This window comes from Oncorhynchus mykiss, chromosome 4 (assembly GCF_013265735.2).
Source record: "Oncorhynchus mykiss isolate Arlee chromosome 4, USDA_OmykA_1.1, whole genome shotgun sequence".
NCBI lineage: Eukaryota > Metazoa > Chordata > Actinopteri > Salmoniformes > Salmonidae > Oncorhynchus > Oncorhynchus mykiss.
Genome location: NC_048568.1, coordinates 44,485,720 through 44,509,489, shown reverse-complemented (window position 1 = coordinate 44,509,489; position 23,770 = coordinate 44,485,720). Strand labels below are relative to the sequence as shown.

Genomic DNA, 23,770 nt, shown 5'->3' with positions numbered 1-23,770 from the left:
ATGCTCTATCCTCTGTAGAGTCCCCACCAACCAGATGCTCTATCCTCTGTAGAGTCCCCACCAATCAGATGCTCTATCCTCTGTAGAGTCCCCACCAACCAGATGCTCTATCCTCTGTAGAGTCCCCACCAATCAGATGCTCTATCCTCTGTAGAGTCCCCACCAACCAGATGCTCTATCCTCTGTAGAGTCCCCACCAATCAGATGCTCTATCCTCTGTAGAGTCCCCACCAATCAGATGCTCTATCCTCTGTAGAGTCCGCACCAATCAGATGCTCTATCCTCTGTAGAGTCCCCACCAACCAGATGCTCTATCCTCTGTAGAGTCCCCACCAATCAGATGCTCTATCCTCTGTAGAGTCCACACCAATCAGATGCTCTATCCTCAGTAGAGTCCACACCAATCAGATGCTCTATCCTCTGTAGAGTCCGCACCAATCAGATGCTCTATCCTCTGTAGAGTCCCCACCAACCAGATGCTCTATCCTCTGTAGAGTCCCCACCAACCAGATGCTCTATCCTCTGTAGAGTCCCCACCAACCAGATGCTCTATCCTCTGTAGAGTCCCCACCAATCAGATGCTCTATCCTCTCTAGAGTCCCCACCAATCAGATGCTCTATCCTCTGTAGAGTCCAGACCAACCAGGTGCTCTATCCTCTGTAGAGTCCGCACCAATCAGATGCTCTATCCTCTGTAGAGTCCCCACCAACCAGATACTCTATCCTCAGTAGAGTCCGCACCAATCAGATGCTCTATCCTCTGTAGAGTCCCCACCAATCAGATGCTCTATCCTCTGTAGAGTCCTCACCAATCAGATGCTCTATCCTCTGTAGAGTCCCCACCAATCAGATGCTCTATCCTCTGTAGAGTCCGCACCAATCAGATGCTCTATCCTCTGTAGAGTCCCCACCAACCAGATGCTCTATCCTCTGTAGAGTCCCCACCAACCAGATGCTCTATCCTCTGTAGAGTCCCCACCAACCAGATGCTCTATCCTCTGTAGAGTCCCCACCAATCAGATGCTCTATCCTCTGTAGAGTCCCCACCAATCAGATGCTCTATCCTCTGTAGAGTCCCCACCAACCAGGTGCTCTATCCTCTCTAGAGTCCCCACCAATCAGATGCTCTATCCTCTCTAGAGTCCCCACCAATCAGATGCTCTATCCTCTGTAGAGTCCCCACCAACCAGATGCTCTATCCTCTGTAGAGTCCCCACCAATCAGATGCTCTATCCTCTGTAGAGTCCGCACCAATCAGATGCTCTATCCTCTGTAGAGTCCGCACCAATCAGATGCTCTATCCTCTGTAGAGTCCGCACCAATCAGATGCTCTATCCTCTGTAGAGTCCCCACCAACCAGGTGCTCTATCCTCTCTAGAGTCCCCACCAACCAGGTGCTCTATCCTCTCTAGAGTCCCCACCAACCAGATGCTCTATCCTCTGTAGAGTCCCCACCAACCAGATGCTCTATCCTCTGTAGAGTCCGCACCAATCAGATGCTCTATCCTCAGTAGAGTCCACCAATCAGATGCTCTATCCTCTGTAGAGTCCCCACCAACCAGGTGCTCTATCCTCTCTAGAGTCCCCACCAATCAGATGCTCTATCCTCTCTAGAGTCCCTACCAATCAGATGCTCTATCCTCTGTAGAGTCCCCACCAACCAGATGCTCTATCCTCTGTAGAGTCCCCACCAATCAGATGCTCCCTCTGTAGAGTCCCCACCAACCAGAGGTTCTATCCTCTGTAGAGTCCCCACCAATCAGAGGTTCTATCCTCTGTAGAGTCCCCACCAATCAGATGCTCTATCCTCTGTAGAGTCCCCACCAACCAGATGTTCTATCCTCTGTAGAGTCCCCACCAATCAGAGGTTCTATCCTCTGTAGAGTCCCCACCAATCAGATGCTCTATCCTCTGTAGAGTCCCCACCAACCAGATGCTCTATCCTCTGTAGAGTCCCCACCTCTATCCTCTGTACAGTCCCCACCAACCAGAGGTTCTGGTTTTCAGGGTAAATGGAAAGACGGCCTGTGATGAGACTTCCCATTGTGGAGGTTAACAAATGTGACACTCAACAGGAGGAACGGTAGTGTCTGCGTGACAGACACGGGGGGGACGTTCCATTGGTTAATATTAAAGACTGATGACCCAATTACTGTTCCCGGTTCCCACTGCCTGGCAGACATGCACAACGTGAGATACACAGCAAGCATTAACACGTCTTCAGAAATGTGGACAAGACCAATCTACTCACCGTGCCAGTTCTATACAAGGGTCGGTGAGGGTGGTGGACGAGTTGAAGTATTCCCTGGCAGCAGCCAGAACCAGCTCTACGGCTGTGTGGTAGTTGACCTTAGCGCTCAACCCGCCGCGACCCCGGTCTCGGAATGACACGCTGACCGGAACCACATCATGGCTGACCGCTGAACAGTGTATCAGCTGACCGGCCAGGACTACGTTCTCTGGGCGGCCACTGCACAGCAATGACTCCACAAATATCTGACATGGAGAGGGAGATGGGTAAAGACATTAGTAAAGAACTCCCCTCACCTGGTTGTCTAGGTTTCAGTAAGGAACTCCCCTCACCTGGTTGTCTAGGTCTCAGTAAGGAACTCCCCTCACCTGGTTGTCTCAGTAAGGAACTCCCCTCACCTGGTTGTCTCAGTAAGGAACTCTCCTCACCTGGTTGTCTCAGTAAGGAACTACCCTCACCTGGTTGTCTCAGTAAGGAACTACCCTCACCTGGTTGTCTCAGTAAGGAACTCCCCTCACCTGGTTGTCTCAGTAAGGAACTCCCCTCACCTGGTTGTCTCAGTAAGGAACTACCCTCACCTGGTTGTCTCAGTAAGGAACTCCCCTCACCTGGTTGTCTCAGTAAGGAACTCCCCTCACCTGGTTGTCTCAGTAAGGAACTCCCCTCACCTGGTTGTCTCAGTAAGGAACTACCCTCACCTGGTTGTCTCAGTAAGGAACTACCCTCACCTGGTTGTCTCAGTAAGGAACTACCCTCACCTGGTTGTCTCAGTAAGGAACTCCCCTCACCTGGTTGTCTCAGTAAGGAACTCTCCTCACCTGGTTGTCTCAGTAAGGAACTCCCCTCACCTGGTTGTCTCAGTAAGGAACTACCCTCACCTGGTTGTCTCAGTAAGGAACTCTCCTCACCTGGTTGTCTCAGTAAGGAACTACCCTCACCTGGTTGTCTCAGTAAGGAACTACCCTCACCTGGTTGTCTCAGTAAGGAACTCCCCTCACCTGGTTGTCTCAGTAAGGAACTCCCCTCACCTGGTTGTCTCAGTAAGGATCTCCCCTCACCTGGTTGTCTCAGTAAGGAACTCCCCTCACCTGGTTGTCTCAGTAAGGAACTCCCCTCACCTGGTTGTCTCAGTAAGGAACTCCCCTCACCTGGTTGTCTCAGTAAGGAACTCTCCTCACCTGGTTGTCTCAGTAAGGAACTACCCTCACCTGGTTGTCTCAGTAAGGAACTCCCCTCACCTGGTTGTCTCAGTAAGGAACTCCCCTCACCTGGTTGTCTCAGTAAGGAACTACCCTCACCTGGTTGTCTCAGTAAGGAACTACCCTCACCTGGTTGTCTCAGTAAGGAACTACCCTCACCTGGTTGTCTCAGTAAGGAACTACCCTCACCTGGTTGTCTCAGTAAGGAACTCCCCTCACCTGGTTGTCTCAGTAAGGAACTACCCTCACCTGGTTGTCTCAGTAAGGAACTCTCCTCACCTGGTTGTCTCAGTAAGGAACTCTCCTCACCTGGTTGTCTCAGTAAGGAACTCCCCTCACCTGGTTGTCTCAGTAAGGAACTACCCTCACCTGGTTGTCTCAGTAAGGAACTACCCTCACCTGGTTGTCTCAGTAAGGAACTCTCCTCACCTGGTTGTCTCAGTAAGGAACTACCCTCACCTGGTTGTCTCAGTAAGGAACTACCCTCACCTGGTTGTCTCAGTAAGGAACTACCCTCACCTGGTTGTCTCAGTAAGGAACTCACCTTTGGTGATTTCATATTGTAGTAAATAGTGGGCATGTGTGGGTTACCTGGTGACAGGTGTCAGGTAGGAGACAGGTGTACACGCTGTGTTGCATGTCCAGCAGGTCCTGTAGAACACCTCTCCACACAGACTCACTGACAGGGGGGGTCCTGCAGCAACACATTCATCAATCAGCTCATCAATCAAACAGACACATCAAATAAAACCATGACTGCTTATGAAAAGGACCAGGGTGTGTGTGTGTGTGTGATACCTGCACCTGCCGTGTGTGTGATACCTGCACCCAGTGTGTGTGTGTGTGTGTGATACCTGCGCCCGGTGTGTGTGTGTGTGTGTGTGATACCTGCGCCTGGCGTGTGTGTGATACCTGCACCCAGTGTGTGTGTGTGTGTGTGATACCTGCGCCCGGTGTGTGTGTGTGTGTGTGTGATACATGCGCCCGGTGTGTGTGTGTGTTACCTGTGCCCGGTGTGTGTGTGATACCTGCGCCCAGTGTGTGTGTGTGTGTGTGTGTGTGTGTGTGTGTGTGTTTGTGTGTGTGTGTGTGTGTGCATGCGTGCATGCGTGCGTGCATGCGTGTGTGTGTGTGTGTGGTACCTGCGCCCGGTGTGTCTGCAGAGTTTGACCATGAGAGCATGAGCCTCCTCTGTACTGGTCTGGCTGCTCCTCACATAGGAAACAGGCTTCTGGAGACCATGCTTCTCCAACACCTCTACCACACTGGGGGGAGGAAGGAGAGACCAGGAGGAGGGGAGGGAGGTGGGGGAGAGAGGTGGGGGAGAGCCCAGGAGGAGGGGAGGGAGGTGGGGGAGAGAGGTGGGGGAGAGACCAGGATGAGGGAGGAGGGGGAGAGAGACAAGGAGGGAGGGAGGAAACAGGGGAAGAGAGGAAGGAGAGAGACAAGGAGGAAGGGAGGGAGGTGAGGGAGAGAGGTGGGGGAGAGTGGTGGGGGAGAGTGGTGGGGGAGGGAGGAGGGGGAGAGAAAGGGAGGAACACATTAAAGAGAGAACATACGTTAACATTGCAACACATTTGAACTCAATAGCATCCATGAAAAAACATTGTGCTCGATTTCACACACACACACACACACACACACACACACACACACACACACACACACACACACCACCTGTTTACTATGGTAACAAGGTCTGGCAGAACAAGAACAGCTGTAGAGGTATGACCCAGATGAGACTGGTGGCAATACCCCAGACAGAGTGGATCCCAGGTTTCTTTCAGCACTACACACATTAACGCCTCTTTCATCTCCCTGTGAGTGTGTGTGTGTGAGTGTGTGTGTGTGTCTGTGTGAGTGTGTGTGAGAGTGTGTGTGTATGAGTGTGTATATGAGTGCCCAGGTGCATGTCTGGATGGTTGGAGGGATGGGGGTTAATAACTAATGCTACTAAGCTAACATCTCCCTTTTGAATCAGCTAATCATTTCAGTGATGGGGTTTAACATGATTATATCAGAGATAAAAGGTGCTTTCACCTGTCTGGACCCTGGAACGAATCATACCCTGACTAACTGTCTGTTTTCCTTCAGGCCCTAACTAACTGTCTGTCTGTTTTCCTTCTGTCTGTCTTCCTTCAGACCCTAACTAACTGTCTGTCTGTTTTCCTTCAGGCCCTAACTAACTGTCTGTCTGTTTTCCTTCAGGCCCTAACTAACTGTCTGTTTTCCTTCAGACCCTAACTAACTGTCTGTCTGTCTTCCTTCAGACCCTAACTAACTGTCTGTCTGTCTTCCTTCAGGCCCTAACTAACTGTCTGTCTGTTTTCCTTCAGGCCCTTACTAACTGTCTGTCTGTTTTCCTTCAGGCCCTAACTAACTGTCTGTCTGTTTTCCTTCAGGCCCTAACTAACTGTCTGTCTGTTTTCCTTCAGGCCCTAACTAACTGTCTGTCTGTTTTCCTTCAGGCCCTAACTAACTGTCTGTCTTCCTTCAGACCCTAACTAACTGTCTGTCTGTCTGTTTTCCTTCAGGCCCTAACTAACTGTCTGTCTGTTTTCCTTCTGTCTGTCTTCCTTCAGACCCTAACTAACTGTCTGTCTGTTTTCCTTCTGTCTGTCTTCCTTCAGGCCCTAACTAACTGTCTGTCTGTTTTCCTTCAGGCCCTAACTAACTGTCTGTCTGTTTTCCTTCAGGCCCTAACTAACTGTCTGTCTGTTTTCCTTCAGGCCCTAACTAACTGTCTGTCTGTTTTCCTTCAGGCCCTAACTAACTGTCTGTCTTCCTTCAGACCCTAACTAACTGTCTGTCTGTCTGTTTTCCTTCAGGCCCTAACTAACTGTCTGTCTGTTTTCCTTCTGTCTGTCTTCCTTCAGACCCTAACTAACTGTCTGTCTGTTTTCCTTCAGACCCAAACTAACTGTCTGTCTGTTTTCCTTCAGACCCTAACTAACTGTCTGTCTGTTTTCCTTCAGGCCCTAACTAACTGTCTGTCTTCCTTCAGACCCTAACTAACTGTCTGTCTTCCTTCAGACCCTAACTGTCTGTCTGTCTTCCTTCAGACCCTAACTAACTGTCTGTCTGTTTTCCTTCAGACCCAAACTAACTGTCTGTCTGTTTTCCTTCAGGCCCTAACTAACTGTCTGTCTATTTTCCTTCAGACCCTAACTAACTGTCTGTCTTCCTTCAGGCCCTAACTGTCTGTCTGTCTTCCTTCAGACCCTAACTAACTGTCTGTCTGTTTTCCTTCAGACCCAAACTAACTGTCTGTCTGTTTTCCTTCAGGCCCTAACTAACTGTCTGTCTATTTTCCTTCAGACCCTAACTAACTGTCTGTCTTCCTTCAGGCCCTAACTGTCTGTCTGTCTTCCTTCAGGCCCCAACTAACTGTATGTCTGTTTTCCTTCAGACCCAAACTAACTGTATGTCTGTTTTCCTTCAGACCCCAACTAACTAGCGAATCATACCCTGATATTTCAGTATCAAAACGCATCCTGGACCTGTGTGAGCAGTGGGCCCAAGACGCAGAACCAGAGTACCAGGTGTTGAGGACAACACAGCACCAGTCCCCTGCTACCACAGGTATTGAGGACAACACAGCACCTGTCCCCTGCTACCACAGGTGTTGAGGACAACACAGCACCAGTCCCCTGCTACCACAGGTGTTGAGGACAACACAGCACCAGTCCCCTGCTACCACAGGTGTTGAGGACAACACAGCACCAGTCCCCTGCTACCACAGATGTTGAGGACAACACAGCACCAGTCCCCTGCTACCACAGGTGTTGAGGACAACACAGCACCAGTCCCCTGCTACCACAGGTATTGATGACAACACAGCACCAGTCCCCTGCTACCACAGGTATTGAGGACAACACAGCACCAGTCCCCTGCTACCACAGGTGTTGAGGACAACACAGCACCAGTCCCCTGCTACCACAGGTATTGAGGACAACACAGCACCAGTCCCCTGCTACCACAGGTGTTGAGGACAACACAGCACCAGTCCCCTGCTACCACAGGTGTTGAGGACAACACAGCACCAGTCCCCTGCTACCACAGGTGTTGAGGACAACACAGCACCAGTCCCCTGCTACCACAGATGTTGAGGACAACACAGCACCAGTCTCCTGCTACCACAGGTATTGAGGACAACACAGCACCAGTCCCCTGCTACCACAGGTGTTGAGGACAACACAGCACCAGTCCCCTGCTACCACAGGTGTTGAGGACAACACAGCACCTGTCCCCTGCTACCACAGGTGTTGAGGACAACACAGCACCAGTCCCCTGCTACCACAGGTATTGATGACAACACAGCACCAGTCCCCTGCTACCACAGGTATTGAGGACAACACAGCACCAGTCCCCTCCTACCACAGGTGTTGAGGACAACACAGCACCAGTCCCCTGCTACCACAGGTGTTGAGGACAACACAGCACCAGTCCCCTGCTACCACAGGTATTGACGACAACACAGCACCAGTCCCCTCCTACCACAGGTGTTGAGGACAACACAGCACCAGTCCCCTGCTACCACAGGTATTGAGGACAACACAGCACCAGTCCCCTAGTCAGAAATACCTGAGTGTGTGTGTGTGTGTGTGTGTGTGTGTGTTACCTGAGGTGTTTTTCCAGTTTGTCCACCTGATCGTGGAGAGATGCGGTGATGTTCGTCTCCGGCCTTAAGGAAAACAGACAGACAAGTTAGAGAGAGAGACAGACAGTTAGAGAGAGAGACAGACAGTTAGAGAGAGAGACAGACAGTTAGAGAGAGAGACAGACAGAGAGAGAGAGAGACAGACAGAGAGAGAGACAGACAGACAGTTAGTTAGTTAGGGTCTGAAGGAAAACAGACAGACAGTTAGTTGGGGCCTGAAGGAAAACAGACAGACAGTTAGTTGGGGCCTGAAGGAAAACAGACAGACAGTTAGTAAGGGCCTGAAGGAAAACAGACAGACAGTTAGTAAGGGCCTGAAGGAAAACAGACAGACAGTTAGTTAGTTAGTAAGGGCCTGAAGGAAAACAGACATACAGTTAGTTGGGGCCTGAAGGAAGACAGACAGACAGTTAGTTAGTTAGTAAGGGCCTGAAGGAAAACAGACATACAGTTAGTTAGGGCCTGAAGGAAAACAGACATACAGTTAGTTAGGGCCTGAAGGAAAACAGACAGACAGTTAGTTAGGGTCTGAAGGAAAACAGACAGACAGTTAGTTAGGGTCTGAAGGAAAACAGACAGACAGTTAGTTGGGGCCTGAAGGAAAACAGACAGACAGTAAGGGCCTGAAGGAAAACAGACAGACAGTTAGTAAGGGCCTGAAGGAAAACAGACAGACAGTTAGTTAGGGCCTGAAGGAAAACAGACATACAGTTAGTAAGGGCCTGAAGTAAAACAGACAGACAGTTAGTTAGTTAGTAAGGGCCTGAAGGAAAACAGACATACAGTTAGTTGGGGCCTGAAGGAAGACAGACAGACAGTTAGTTAGTTAGTAAGGGCCTGAAGGAAAACAGACATACAGTTAGTTAGGGCCTGAAGGAAAACAGACATACAGTTAGTTAGGGCCTGAAGGAAAACAGACAGACAGTTAGTTAGGGTCTGAAGGAAAACAGACAGACAGTTAGTTAGGGTCTGAAGGAAAACAGACAGACAGTTAGTTGGGGCCTGAAGGAAAACAGACAGACAGTAAGGGCCTGAAGGAAAACAGACAGACAGTTAGTAAGGGCCTGAAGGAAAACAGACAGACAGTTAGTTAGGGCCTGAAGGAAAACAGACATACAGTTAGTAAGGGCCTGAAGTAAAACAGACAGACAGTTAGTTAGTTAGTAAGGGCCTGAAGGAAAACAGACATACAGTTAGTTGGGGCCTGAAGGAAGACAGACAGACAGTTAGTTAGTTAGTAAGGGCCTGAAGGAAAACAGACATACAGTTAGTTAGGGCCTGAAGGAAAACAGACATACAGTTAGTTAGGGCCTGAAGGAAAACAGACAGACAGTTAGTTAGGGTCTGAAGGAAAACAGACAGACAGTTAGTTAGGGTCTGAAGGAAAACAGACAGACAGTTAGTTGGGGCCTGAAGGAAAACAGACAGACAGTAAGGGCCTGAAGGAAAACAGACAGACAGTTAGTAAGGGCCTGAAGGAAAACAGACAGACAGTTAGTTAGGGCCTGAAGGAAAACAGACATACAGTTAGTAAGGGCCTGAAGTAAAACAGACAGACAGTTAGTTAGTTAGTAAGGGCCTGAAGGAAAACAGACATACAGTTAGTTGGGGCCTGAAGGAAGACAGACAGACAGTTAGTTAGGGCCTGAAGGAAAACAGACATACAGTTAGTTAGTAAGGGCCTGAAGTAAAACAGACAGACAGTTAGTTAGTTAGTAAGGGCCTGAAGGAAAACAGACATACAGTTAGTTGGGGCCTGAAGGAAGACAGACAGACAGTTAGTAAGGGCCTGAAGGAAAACAGACAGACAGTTAGTTAGGGTCTGAAGGAAAACAGACAGACAGTTAGTTAGGGTCTGAAGGAAGACAGACAGACAGTTAGTTAGGGCCTGAAGGAAGACAGACAGACAGACAGTTAGTAAGGGCCTGAAGGAAAACAGACAGACAGTTAGTTAGTAAGGGCCTGAAGGAAAACAGACAGACAGTTAGTTAGGGCCTGAAGGAAGACAGACAGACAGTTAGTTAGGGCCTGAAGGAAGACAGACAGACAGTTAGTTAGGGCCTGAAGGAAAACAGACATACAGTTAGTTGGGGCCTGAAGGAAGACAGACATACAGTTAGTTGGGGCCTGAAGGAAGACAGACAGACAGACAGACAGTTAGTTAGGGCCTGAAGGAAGACAGATAGACAGACAGACAGTTAGTTGGGGCCTGAAGGAAGACAGACAGACAGACAGACAGACAGACAGACAGTTAGTTGGGGCCTGAAGGAAGACAGACAGACAGACATACAGTTAGTTAGGGCCTGAAGGAAGACAGACAGACAGAAATACAGTTAGTTGGGGCCTGAAGGAAGACAGACAGACAGACAGACAGACAGTTAGTTGGGGCCTGAAGGAAGACAGACAGACAGACAGACAGTTAGTTGGGGCCTGAAGGAAGACAGACAGACAGACATACAGTTAGTTAGGGCCTGAAGGAAGACAGACAGACAGAAATACAGTTAGTTGGGGCCTGAAGGAAGACAGACAGACAGACAGTTAGGGTACGTCCCCATAGGCTCTGGTCAAACATAGCACCCTATTCCCAGTATAGAGCACTGTTTGGCACCAACACAGACTTAGTTCCTCTCTAAGACCATAGTTCCTCTCTAAGAAAAATATACCTCCACAGGTGATCTGGGAAAATAACTCTGGGTGGGAATGTTTTGGTTCTGACCCCAGAGATAGAGAGAGAGACACAGAGACACAGAGAGACAGAGAGACAGAGAGACAGAGAGAGAGAGAGAGAGAGAGAGAGAGAGAGAGAGAGAGAGAGAGAGAGAGAGAGAGACAGAGAGAGAGAGAGACACAGAGAGACAGAGAGAGAGAGAGAGAGAGAGAGAGAGAGAGAGAGAGAGAGAGAGAGAGAGAGAGAGAGAGAGAGAGAGAGAGAGAGAGAGAGAGAGAGAGAGAGACAGAGAGAGAGAGACAGACAGAGAGAGAGACACAGAGAGACAGAGAGAGACAGACAGAGAGAGACAGAGAGACAGAGAGAGAGAGAGAGAGAGAGAGAGATAGAGAGAGAGACAGAGACAGAGAGAGAGAGAGACAGACAGAATTCGAAAACAAATCCAAATTTGAAAAACTACTGGGTGAAATTCCACAGTGTGCCATCACAGCAGCAAGATTTGTGACCTGTTGCCACGAGAAAAGGGCAACCAGTGAAGAACACACACCATTGTAAATACAACCCATATTTATGCTTATTTATTTTATCTTGTGTCCTTTAACCATTTATACATTGTTAAAACACTGCATATATATATATATATAATATGACATTTGTAATGTCTTTACTGTTTTGAAACCTCTGTATGTGTAATGTTTACTGTTAATTTTTGTTGTTTTTCACTTTATATATTCACTTTGTATGTTGTCTACCTCACTTGCTTTGGCAATGTTAACACATGTTTCCCATGCCAATAAAGCCCTTGAATTGAAGAGAGACAGACAGGGAGAGAGAGAGAGACAGAGAGAAACAGACAAAGACAGAAACAGAGAGAAAGAGACAGAGAGAAACAGACAGACTGAGTTGTATTTTATCTACTTCACTTGCTTTGGCAATGTTAACATGTTTCCCATGCCAATAAAGCCCCTTGAATTGGGGGGGAAAGAGAGAGAGAGAGAGACAGAGGGAGACATAGAGAGAGAGAGAGACATAGAGAGAGAGAGAGAGACAGAGAGAGAGAGAGAGAGAGACAGAGAGAGAGAGACATAGAGAGAGAGAGAGAGAGACAGAGAGAGAGAGACATAGAGAGAGAGAGAGAGAGACAGAGACAGAGACAGAGACAGAGACAGAGACAGAGAGAGAGAGAGAGAGATTATAGGTGTGTCTCTGTGTGTGTACGACTGTCGGTGTTTGGATGTGTGTGTCTCTCACCCGTAGCCTCTCTGAGGGAGACACTCCAGGATGTCGTAGCAGAGGGACAGCTGATCGTCTCTCTCACAGCTGTAGATACACTCCAACGCCACAGTCATCAGCTGATCTGGGTCCCCAAGCACCTTCTGCTGGCTCTGACATGACCACACACACACCTTCATCATCATCATCACAGTCATCAGCTGATCTGGGTCCCCAAGCACCTTCTGCTGGCTCTGACATGACCACACACACACCTTCATCATCATCATCACAGTCATCAGCTGATCTGGGTCCCCAAGCACCTTCTGCTGGCTCTGACATGACCACACACACACCTTCATCATCATCATCACAGTCATCAGCTGATCTGGGTCCCCAAGCACCTTCTGCTGGCTCTGACATGACCACATACACACCTTCATCATCATCATCACAGTCATCAGCTGATCTGGGTCCCCAAGCACCTTCTGCTGGCTCTGACATGACCACACACACACCTTCACCATCATCATCATCAGCTGATCTGGGTCCCCAAGCACCTTCTGCTGGCTCCGACATGACCACACACACACCTTCATCATCATCATCATCATCACAGCATATCTTTCTAATGACTAACTCTTGTGACATGTACGAATATACACAACCCCATTTCTGATGTGTGTGTGTGTGTGTGTGTGTGTGTGTGTGCATGAGCGTGTGTGAGTAAGGCCATGTGTGTCAATCCTTCATGTGATGCTGATGTCCGATGCAGAGAGACCTGGTCTTACCCAGGGACCCCCTCCCAGGTAAACCAGTTAATTCTGATAGAAATACTCATGAAGATTTTCAAACAGAAAATATATACAGTACCAGTCAACAGTTAGGACACATCTACTCATTCAAAGGTGTCTCTCTATATTTACTATGTTCTACATTGTAGAATAATAGTGAAGACATCAAAACTATGACATAACACATATGGAATCATGTAGTAACCAAAAATGTGTTAAACGAATCAAAATATATTTTATATTTGAGATTCTTTAAAGTAGCCTTCCTTTGCCTTGTTGACAGGTTAGCAGACTCTTGGCATTCTCTCAACCAGCTCCATGAGGTAGTCACCTGGAATACATTTCAATTAACAGGTGTGCCTTGTTAAAAGTTAATTTGTGGAATTTCTTTCCTTCTTAATGCGTTTGAGCCAATCAGTTGTGTTGTGACAAGATAGGGGTGGTATACAGAAGACAGCCCTATTTGGTAAAAGCCTAAGTCCTTATTATGGCAAGAACAGGTCAAATAAACAAAGAGAAATGACAGTCCATCATTACTTTAAGACATGAAGGTAATTTAATATGGAAAATGTCAAGAACTTTGAAAGTTTCTTCAAGTGCAGTCACAAAAACCATCAAGAGCTTTGATGAAACTGGCTCTCATGAGGACCGTCACAGGACAGGAAGACCCAAAGTTACCTCTGCTGCAGAGGATAAGTTCATTAGAGTTACCAGCCTCAGAAATTGCAGCCCAAATAAATGCTTCACAGAGTTCAAGTAACAGACACATCGCAACATCAACTGTTCAGAGGAGACTGTGTGAATCAGGCCTTCATGGTTGAATTGCTGCAAAGAAACCACTGCTACAGGACACCAATAAGAAGAAGAGACTATCTTGGGCCAAGAAACACGAGCAATGGACATTAGACTGGTGGAAATCTGTTCTTTGGTCTGATGAGACATTTTAGATTTTTGGTTCCAACCTCCGTGTCTTTGTGAGATGCAGAGTAGGTGAACGGATGATTTCTGCTTGTGTGGTTCCCACTGTGAAGCATGGAGGAGGAGGTGATGGTGCTTTGCTGGTGACACTGCCAGTGATTTATTTAGAAATCAAGTCACATCATCATTTGTTCATCAACAGAACAATGACCCAACACACCTCCAGGCTGTGTAAGGGCTATTTGACCAAGAAGGAGAGTGGTGGAGTGCTGCATCAGATGACCTGGCCTCCACAATCACCTGACCTCAACCCAATTGAGATGGTTTGGGATGAGATGGACCACAGAGTGAAGGAAAAGCAGCCAACAAGCATTCAGTATATGTGGGAACTGCTTCCAGATTGTTGATGATTCCAGGTGAAGCTGGTTGAGAGAATGCCAAGAGTGTGCAAAGCTGTCATCAAGGCAAATGTGGCTACTTCGAAGAATGTAAAATATACATATTTTGATTTGTTTAACACTTTGTTGGTTACTAAATGATTCCATGTGTGTTATTTCATAGTGTTGATGTCTTCACTACTATTATACAATGTAGAACAAAGTCAAAATAAAGAAAAACCCTGGAATGAGAAGATGAGTCCAAACTGTTGACTGGTACTGTGTGCATGAACATACATTTATTTTTTAATGGACCTCCTGCAGTGCCTCCTGCAGTGCCTCCTGCTGTACCTCCTGCTGTACCTCCTGCTGTACCTCCTGCTGTACCTCCTGCTGTACCTCCTGCAGTGCCTCCTGCAGTGCCTCCTGCTGTACCTCCTGCTGTACCTCCTGCTGTACCTCCTGCTGTGCCTCCTGCAGTGCCTACTGCAGTACCTCCTGCAGTACCTCCTGCAGTGCCTCCTGCAGTACCTCCTGCAGTACCTAATGCAGTGTTTCCGCAGGCCCCCGCCGGTTGAAAAACCTTCACCCTATATGGTACTGCTAAGGACAGTGTGTGTGTGTGTGTGTGTGTGTACTAACGTCAGGTCTGGAGTGTTGGAAGACAGCCAGGGGTAGAGACAGGTCTTGCCGAGAGAGGGTCACCAGATATTCTCTCAGCAGGGCCTCGCTAGCGCCCCCGTTCTGCTTCTCACAGCGATGCAGGAAAGGAACCATCCACTGGAACACATCTTTAACATAGCGCTCTGCACTGGACTGGAGGGGGAAGACAAAGACAGACGCACAGCACAGGAAGTCAGGGTTTGAGTCACAAATGGCACCCCATCCCCTATATAGGGCACTACTTTAGACCAGAGCCCTATGGGTCTACTGTAGAGCACTACTTTAGACCAGAGCCCTATGGGTCTACTGTAGAGCACTACTTTAGACCAGGGCTCTATGGGTCTACTGTAGAGCACTACTTTAGACCAGAGCTCTATGGGTCTACTGTAGAGCACTACTTTAGACCCGAGCCCTATGGGTCTACTGTAGAGCACTACTTTAGACCAGAGCCCTATGGGTCTACGGTAGAGCCCTACTTTAGACCAGAGCTCTATGGGTCTACTGTAGAGCACTACTTTAGACCAGAGCTCTATGGGTCTACTGTAGAGCACTACTTTAGACCAGAGCTCTATGGGTCTACTGTAGAGCACTACTTTAGACCAGAGCCCTATGGGTCTACTGTAGAGCACTACTTTAGACCAGAGCTCTACAGGTCTACTGTAGAGCACTACTTTAGACCAGAGCCCTATGGGTCTACTGTAGAGCACTACTTTAGACCAGAGCTCTACGGGTCTACTGTAGAGCCCTACTTTAGACCAGAGCTCTACGGGTCTACGGTAGTGAATTATATGCTCTTGTGTAGATCTGAGAGGACTGGGTGAACAGCTGAAATAAAGTTGAGTTATTGCTTTTCCATGTCCACTCTATCCAGATCCAGTCTAGTGTCTAGGGGCCAGAGGTTGATCCAGTCTAGTGTCTAGGGGCAAGAGGTTGATCCAGTCTAGTGTCTAGGGGCCAGAGGTTGATCCAGTCTAGTGTCTAGGGGCCAGAGGTTGATCCAGTCTAGTGTCTAGGGGCCAGAGATTGATCCAGTCTAGTGTCTAGGGGCCAGTGGTTGATCCAGTCTAGTGTCTAGGGGCCAGTGGTTGATCCAGTCTAGTGTCTAGGGGCCAGTGGTTGATCCAGTCTAGTGTCTAGGGGCAAGAGGTTGATCCAGTCTAGTGTCTAGGGGCCAGAGGTTGATCCAGTCTAGTGTCTAGGGGCCAGAGGTTGATCCAGTCTAGTGTCTAGGGGCCCGAGGTTGATCCAGTCTAGTGTCTAGGGGCCAGAGGTTGATCCAGTCTAGTGTCTAGGGGCAAGAGGTTGATCCAGTCTAGTGTCTAGGGGCCAGAGGTTGATCCAGTCTAGTGTCTAGGGGCCAGAGGTTGAGCCAGTATAGTGTCTAGGGGCCAGAGGTTGAGCCAGTCTAGGGGCCAGAGGTTGATCCAGTCTAGTGTCTAGGGGCCAGAGGTTGATCCAGTCTAGTGTCTAGGGGCCAGAGGTTGATCCAGTCTAAAGTCTAGGGGCCCGAGGTTGAGCCAGTATAGTGTCTAGGGGCCAGAGGTTGAGCCAGTCTAGGGGCCAGTGGTTGATCCAGTCTAGTGTCTAGGGGCCAGTGGTTGATCCAGTCTAGTGTCTAGGGGCAAGAGGTTGATCCAGTCTAGTGTCTAGGGGCCAGAGGTTGATCCAGTCTAGTGTCTAGGGGCCAGAGGTTGATCCAGTCTAGTGTCTAGGGGCCAGAGGTTGAGCCAGTCTAGTGTCTAGAGGTTGATCCAGTCTAAGGGCCAGAGGTTGATCCAGTCTAGTGTCTAGGGGCAAGAGGTTGATCCAGTCTAGTGTCTAGGGTCCAGAGGTTGATCCAGTCTAGTGTCTAGGGGCCAGATCTTAATCCAGTCTAGTGTCTAGGGGCCAGAGGTTGAGCCAGTCTAGTGTCCAGAGGTTGATCCAGTCTAGTGTCTAGGGGCCAGAGATAGAGCCAGTCTAGTGGCTAGGGGCCAGAGATAGAGCCAGTCTAGTGGCTAGGGGCCAGAGGTTGATCCAGTCTAGTGTCTAGGGGCAAGAGGTTGATCCAGTCTAGTGTCTAGGGGCCAGAGGTTGATCCAGTCTAGTGTCTAGGGGCCAGAGGTTGATCCAGTCTAGTGTCTAGGGGCCAGAGATAGAGCCAGTCTAGTGGCTAGGGGCCAGAGGTTGATCCAGTCTAGTGTCTAGGGGCCAGTGGTTGTTCCAGTCTAGTGTCTAGGGGCCAGAGGTTGATCCAGTCTAGTGTCTAGGGGCCAGAGGTTGATCCAGTCTAATGGTTAGGGGATTGACTTGGGTACCAGAAGTTGGGGAGAAAGAAGCCATTTAGAAGCCTCCTACTCAAAGACTAGGTACACAGAGGAACACACACACACACACACACACACACACACACACACACACACACACACACAGCATGTACACACATTCTTCATGAGGAGGCGGAGCTTGTCGATGTCACCGAGCTGCTGCAAGTCTCTTAATGTCAGGCTGAGCTCGCACGCCGTCTCGTACACCAACGTCTCCATGGTTACCAGGTCATCACACAGCCGCTCCAACCCCGGGATATCCCGCTCCTTCCCGAGACGCACCAATGACAGTGCACAGTCCACCTGACGGACAGACAGGACATCCAATCAGAGAACAGAACACTTGCATGGTTCACTATGGAGTTACTGGTATAGACATGGGCTAGAGGGAGTTACTGGTATAGACATGGGCTAGAGGGAGTCTCTGGTATAGACATGGGCTAGAGGGAGTTACTGGTATAGACATGGGCTAGAGGGAGTCTCTGGTATAGACATGGGCTAGAGGGAGTCTCTGGTATAGAAATGGGCTAGAGGGAGTCTCTGGTATAGACATGGGCTAGAGGGAGTTACTGGTATAGACATGGGCTAGAGGGAGTCTCTGGTATAGACATGGGCTAGAGGGAGTTACAGGTATAGACATGGGCTAGAGGGAGTTAACCAGTGTCTATACCAGTAACTCCCTCTAGCCCTAAATTCCCTATTCTTTTCACTGGTGGGTGTCTTTCTCTTCATACATTACTACAGTAACCCTCCCTACCTCCCCCTACCTCTCTACTCCCCTCCCTCTAGCCCATGTCTATACCAGTAACTCCCTCCCACAGACAGACAGACAGGATGGGTACAACAACTCCACTGTTATGTTGCACGACACTAAGATGGAGGACGTGTTCTTATTGGAGGCAGTGTGCGCGACAGTAAAACCCTTCCCTGGTTCTTATTGGAGGCAGCGTGTGCGACAGTAAAACCCTTCCCCTGGTTCTTAACAGTACCTATCTAGAACAGGAGTCTATGTTCTTATTGGAGGCAGCGTGCGCGACAGTAAAACCCTTCCCCTGGTTCTTAACAGTACCTATCTAGAACAGGAGTCTATGTTCTTATTGGAGGCAGTGTGTGTGACAGTAAAACCCTTCCCCTGGTTCTTAACAGTACCTGTCTAGAACAGGAGTCGATGTCCTGGGCACGGCTCAGGTACCAGTCAGTCAACAGGTCCATGGGGGGCGTGGCCGTACGGAACCGCAGCCAATCAGGAGCGTCCTCATACAGGAAGTGGGCATGGTCCTGGAGGTTTTGATCCAATACCGTCCTGGGAGAGGAGGAACACAGGCACACCAACATGCAGGTATAATACCAGAGTAATGGCACTTCTGATTGATTGATAAAGTAACAGAATCATTTGACCTTCAGGTCAGTTACCAAGGAAACAGTGGTGCAATGTGTCCTACCTACACTGGTCCTCTTCACACCAGTCCATCTCCCTGTGTCTCTGTTCATCCCAGGGGATCACCCCCAAATCTCCTCTCTCATCCACACTGAGAGGGAGGGGGGGGGGGGAGAAAGTTTGTTAACATCATCCTGATTATACCGACTACAGTAGATCTAAACAGACAGTTTACTTGGTAACAGCCAGTTACCTAAACAGAGCAGAGCAGAGTAGAGTAGAACAGAACAGGAGTAGAACAGAACAGAGTAGAGCAGAGTAATGCAGAGTAGAGTAGAACAGAACAGAGTAGAGCAGAACAGGAGTAGAACAGAACAGGAGTAGAACAGAACAGGAGTAGAACAGAACAGAGCAGAACAGAACAGGAGTAGAACAGAACAGGAGTAGAACAGAACAGAGCAGAACAGAACAGGAGTAGAGCAGAACAGGAGTAGAGTAGAACAGGAGTAGAACAGAACAGGAGTAGAGTAGAACAGGAGTAGAGCAGAGTAATGCAGAGTAGAGTAGAACAGAACAGAGTAGAGCAGAACAGAGTAGAACAGGAGTAGAACAGAACAGAACAGGAGTAGAGCAGAACAGAGTAGAACAGGAGTAGAGCAGAACAGAACAGGAGTAGAACAGAACAGAGTAGAACAGGAGTAGAACAGAACAGAGTAGAGCAGAACAGAACAGGAGTAGAGCAGAACAGAGTAGAACAGGAGTAGAACAGAACAGAGTAGAGCAGAACAGAACAGGAGTAGAGCAGAACAGAACAGGAGTAGAACAGAGTAGAACAGAACAGAAGCCTTCAGTGGTAATATCTTAGCATGAATCAGGAGTAGAACAGAACAGAAGCCTTCAGTGGTAATATCTTAGCATGAATCAGGAGTAGAACAGAACAGAAGCCTTCAGTGGTAATATCTTAGCATGAATCAGGAGTAGAGTAGAACAGAACAGGAGTAGAACAGAACAGAAGCCTTCAGTGGTAATATCTTAGCATGAATCAGGAGTAGAACAGAACAGAAGCCTTCAGTGGTAATATCTTAGCATGAATCAGGAGTAGAGTAGAACAGAACAGGAGCAGAACAGAACAGAAGCCTTCAGTGGTAATATCTTAGCATGAATCAGGAGTAGAGTAGAACAGAGTAGAACAGAGTAGAACAGAACAGAACAGAACAGAACCCTTCAGTGGTAATATCTTAGCATGAATCAGGAGTAGAACAGAACAGAAGCCTTCAGTGGTAATATCTTAGCATGAATCAGAGAAACCTACAGCTGTCTAGAAACAGAAAGAAACTCAGCTAGAAAGCAATAGGATATGTCCTCAATGGCACCCTATGCCCTATAAACCCTAGTCAAAAGAAGTGCACTACAGCCCTATAGACCCTGGTCTAAAGAAGTGCACTACAGCCCTATAGACCCTGGTCTAAAGTAGTGCACTACAGCCCCATAGACCCTGGTCAAAAGAAGTGCACTACAGCCCCATAGACCCTGGTCTAAAGTAGTGCACTACAGCCCCATAGACCCTGGTCAAAAGAAGTGTACTACAGCCCCATAGACCCTGGTCTAAAGTAGTGCACTACAGCCCCATAGACCCTGGTCTAAAGTAGTGCACTACAGCCCCATAGACCCTGGTCTAAAGTAGTGCACTACAGCCCCATAGACCCTGGTCTAAAGTAGTGCACTACAGCCCCATAGACCCTGGTCTAAAGTAGTGCACTGTAAAGGGGATAGGATTCCAGTTGGAACGTGTCCAGCCAAACAATAAATAACAACAACAACATGTTCAGAAAGGGGAATATGTCGGATATAAATAACAGACTTCTAAAAGCCGCGCGAGTCGGTCGGCGCAACGCTCTAACTCTTCCCCCTTCTCCTTAAGGCTGACACGTCTGAGACAAGCAGGAATGAACAGAAAGAGGGGAAATCAGAGGAGAGAAACAGGCGACTCTTCCTCGCGTGCCCCCCTGCTGCCACAACGACAACCCAGTGACAAACACAGAGGCTCATGGGAAACGAGAGACCTGGTTTTAACTGTGTGATTTATGCATACTTCTTATTCTAAAATGGATTCAATTGTTGGTTTTTTCTCCTCAATCTACACACAATACTCCATAATGACAAAGAAATGAATCTAATTAAATATTAGATATAGATTAAGTAAGTACTTTCTGAATGCACTGTACAGTGGTAGCTCCACTAAAAGTTGTAATTATGCTGCAGGTAATGTGTGGTTTAGTACAGTACCCTGCGTCACTACCTCAGACCACCACCAGGGGGAGTTAGAGGTAATGTGTGGTTTAGTACGGCACCCTGCGTCACTACTTCATTGCTCCAGACCACCACTAGGGGGAGTTAGAGGTAATGTGTGGTTTAGTATGGAGACGGACCCAGCCCGCCCGTGGAGACGGACCCAGCCCGCCCGTGGAGACGGACCCAGCCCGCCCGTGGAGACGGACCCAGCCCGCCCGTGGAGACGGACCCAGCCCGCCCGTGGAGACGGACCCAGCCCGCCCGTGGAGACGGACCCAGCCCGCCCGTGGAGACGGACCCAGCCCGCCCGTGGAGACGGACCCATGAGGTGGCTTTTGGTTTATATTTAGAATCCTCCAGTCCTCTATATGTAATTACTGGAGGAGAGTCACGTCTTATTTTTCAATATCTTGTAGGTCTACCGTAGGCGACATGAGTCATGAGTCTTGAGTAATGTGCTGTTAAAAGTGCTGTGGGTCATATTTATTTAAAGAGCATATTGAAGTTAGAAGCAAAAGCATACAACTATTTTAGCATCGTTTCACGCTGCTCTGAGACCAGCATGGGAACTGGTCTTGATAAATCAATGAGATTTTTATTTTTACTGAATCTCCATTTGGGTATTGGTTAGACTAGAATTAGAAAATTAGGGTGTAGAAATGTTATACTCTTACTGTAACCTTTATTTAACTAGTCAGTTAAGAACAAATTCTTATTTATAAGGCCGACTCCTTCCTCCCCGTCGGGGAATTGAACCCCGGTCTCTGCCACAACACAGGGATTATTTAGCACTGTACTCCCGACCGTCACATTGTACAGCGACATATTTTCCGTTCCATCCCTGAGAGTTTTCCTTTTTCGTTGATATAGAAACACCATAATAGTAAACTAATTCATTAAGGAACATTTCTTAAAAATCAGTCTCATATACTATGTTTTCACAAAAAAAAAGGTTTTAAATTCTCTAGTACAGCCACTATTGAAGGCTATCAAATGCTTCTCAAAGACGCTCTCTGGTGTTCAAACTAGCACTAACTAGCATTAATGGTACCAGTGGTTCACACTTAAATAACATACACCTGTTCTGAAAGGCCTCAGAGTCTGCAACACCACTAAGCAAAGGGCACCACCAAGCAAGCGGCCCCATGAAGACCAAGGAACTCTCCAAACAGGTCAGGGACAAAGTCATGGAGAAGTACAGATCAGGGTTGGGTTATAAAAAACTATCCAAAACTTTAAACACCCCACAGAGCACCATTAAATCCATTAGTAAAAAATGGAAAGAATATGTCACCACAACAAACCTGTCAAGAGAGGACGGCTCACCAAAACTCACAGACCAGGCAAGGAGGGCATTAATCAGAGAGGCAACAAAGAGACCAAAGATAACCCTGAAGAAGCTGCAAAGCTCCACCGCGAATATTGGAGTATCTGTCCATAGGACCACTATAAGCCATACACTCGACAGAGCAGGGCCTTACGGAAGAGTGGCCAGAAAAAAGCAATTGCTTATAGAAGAAAAAAGCAAACATGTTTGGTGTTCGCCAAAAGGCATGTGGGAGACTCCCCAAACATATGGAAGAAGGTACTCTGGTTAGATGAGACTATAATTGAGCTTTTTGGCCATCAAGGAAAACGCTATGTCTGGCGCAAACCCAACACCTCTCATCACCCCAAGAACACCATCCCCACAGTGAAGTATGATGGTGGAAGGATCAAGCTGTGGGTATGTTTTTCATCGGCAGGGACTGGGAAACTGGTCAGAATTTAAGGAATGATGGATGGCGCAGAATTCTGCAGTACACTGCAACTTTTATAAAGGACGAACCACTGGAATCCCTAACCATAAGAAGTTATATAAAGGAATGTTGGGAGGGGGGGTGGAGCCATAAGAAGTTATAAAGGAATGTTGGGAGGGGGGTGGAGCCATAAGAAGTTATAAAGGAATGTTGGGAGGGGGGGTGGAGCCATAAGAAGTTATAAAGGAATGTTGGGAGGGGGGTGGAGCCATAAGAAGTTATAAAGGAATGTTGGGAGGGGGTGGAGCCATAAGAAGTCATAAAGGAATGTTGGGAGGGGGGTGGAGCCATAAGAAGTTATAAAGGACTGTTGGGAGGGGGGTGGAGCCATAAGAAGTTATAAAGGACTGTTGGGAGGGGGGGTGGAGCCATAAGAAGTTATAAATGACTGTTGGGAGGGGGGTGGAGCCATAAGAAGTCATAAAGGACTGTTGGGAGGGGGTGGAGCCATAAGAAGTTATAAAGGACTGTTGGGAGGGGGGTGGAGCCATAAGAAGTTATAAAGGACTGTTGGGAGGGGGGTGGAGCCATAAGAAGTTATAAAGGACTGTTGGGAGGGGGGGTGGAGCCATAAGAAGTTATAAATGACTGTTGGGAGGGGGGTGGAGCCATAAGAAGTCATAAAGGACTGTTGGGAGGGGGTGGAGCCATAAGAAGTTATAAAGGACTGTTGGGAGGGGGGTGGAGCCATAAGAAGTTATAAAGGAATGTTGGGAGGGGGGGTGGAGCCATAAGAAGTCATAAAGGACTGTTGGGAGGGGGGTGCAGCCATAAGAAGTTATAAAGGACTGTTGGGAGGGGGGGTGGAGCCATAAGAAGTTATAAAGGACTGTTGGGAGGGGGGGGGGGGGTGGAGCCATAAGAAGTTATAAAGGAATGTTGGGAGGGGGGGTGGAGCCATAAGAAGTTATAAAGGAATGTTGGGAGGGGGGGTGGAGCCATAAGAAGTTATAAAGGACTGTTGGGAGGGGGGGTGGAGCCATAAGAAGTTATAAAGGACTGTTGGGAGGGGGGGGGGTGGAGCCATAAGAAGTTATAAAGGAATGTTGGGAGGGGGGGTGGAGCCATAAGAAGTTATAAAGGAATGTTGGGAGGGGGGGTGGAGCCATAAGAAGTTATAAAGGACTGTTGGGAGGGGGGGTGGAGCCATAAGAAGTTTTAAAGGACCGTTGGGAGGGGGGGTGGAGCCATAAGAAGTTATAAAGGACTGTTGGGAGGGGGGGTGGAGCCATAAGAAGTTTTAAAGGACCGTT

At 48.3% G+C, this 23,770-nt stretch overlaps 1 protein-coding gene across 2 annotated transcripts in view; it reads right to left on the bottom strand.

The window, feature by feature from the left end:
• Positions 1-23,770, bottom strand: part of nbas (NBAS subunit of NRZ tethering complex) — a 299,089-nt gene that overhangs the window by 190,915 nt on the left and 84,404 nt on the right. For both annotated transcript variants that reach the window (XM_036976424.1, XM_036976425.1), the window contains 9 exons: positions 18,491-18,577; positions 18,198-18,351; positions 17,166-17,351; positions 14,722-14,895; positions 12,030-12,163; positions 8,072-8,134; positions 4,593-4,715; positions 4,042-4,144; positions 2,252-2,496 (listed from right to left, as the gene is read on the bottom strand). In XM_036976424.1, the coding sequence (XP_036832319.1) occupies positions 2,252-2,496; positions 4,042-4,144; positions 4,593-4,715; positions 8,072-8,134; positions 12,030-12,163; positions 14,722-14,895; positions 17,166-17,351; positions 18,198-18,351; positions 18,491-18,577 (1,269 nt within the window). The remainder of the gene's footprint in view (positions 1-2,251; positions 2,497-4,041; positions 4,145-4,592; positions 4,716-8,071; positions 8,135-12,029; positions 12,164-14,721; positions 14,896-17,165; positions 17,352-18,197; positions 18,352-18,490; positions 18,578-23,770) is intronic.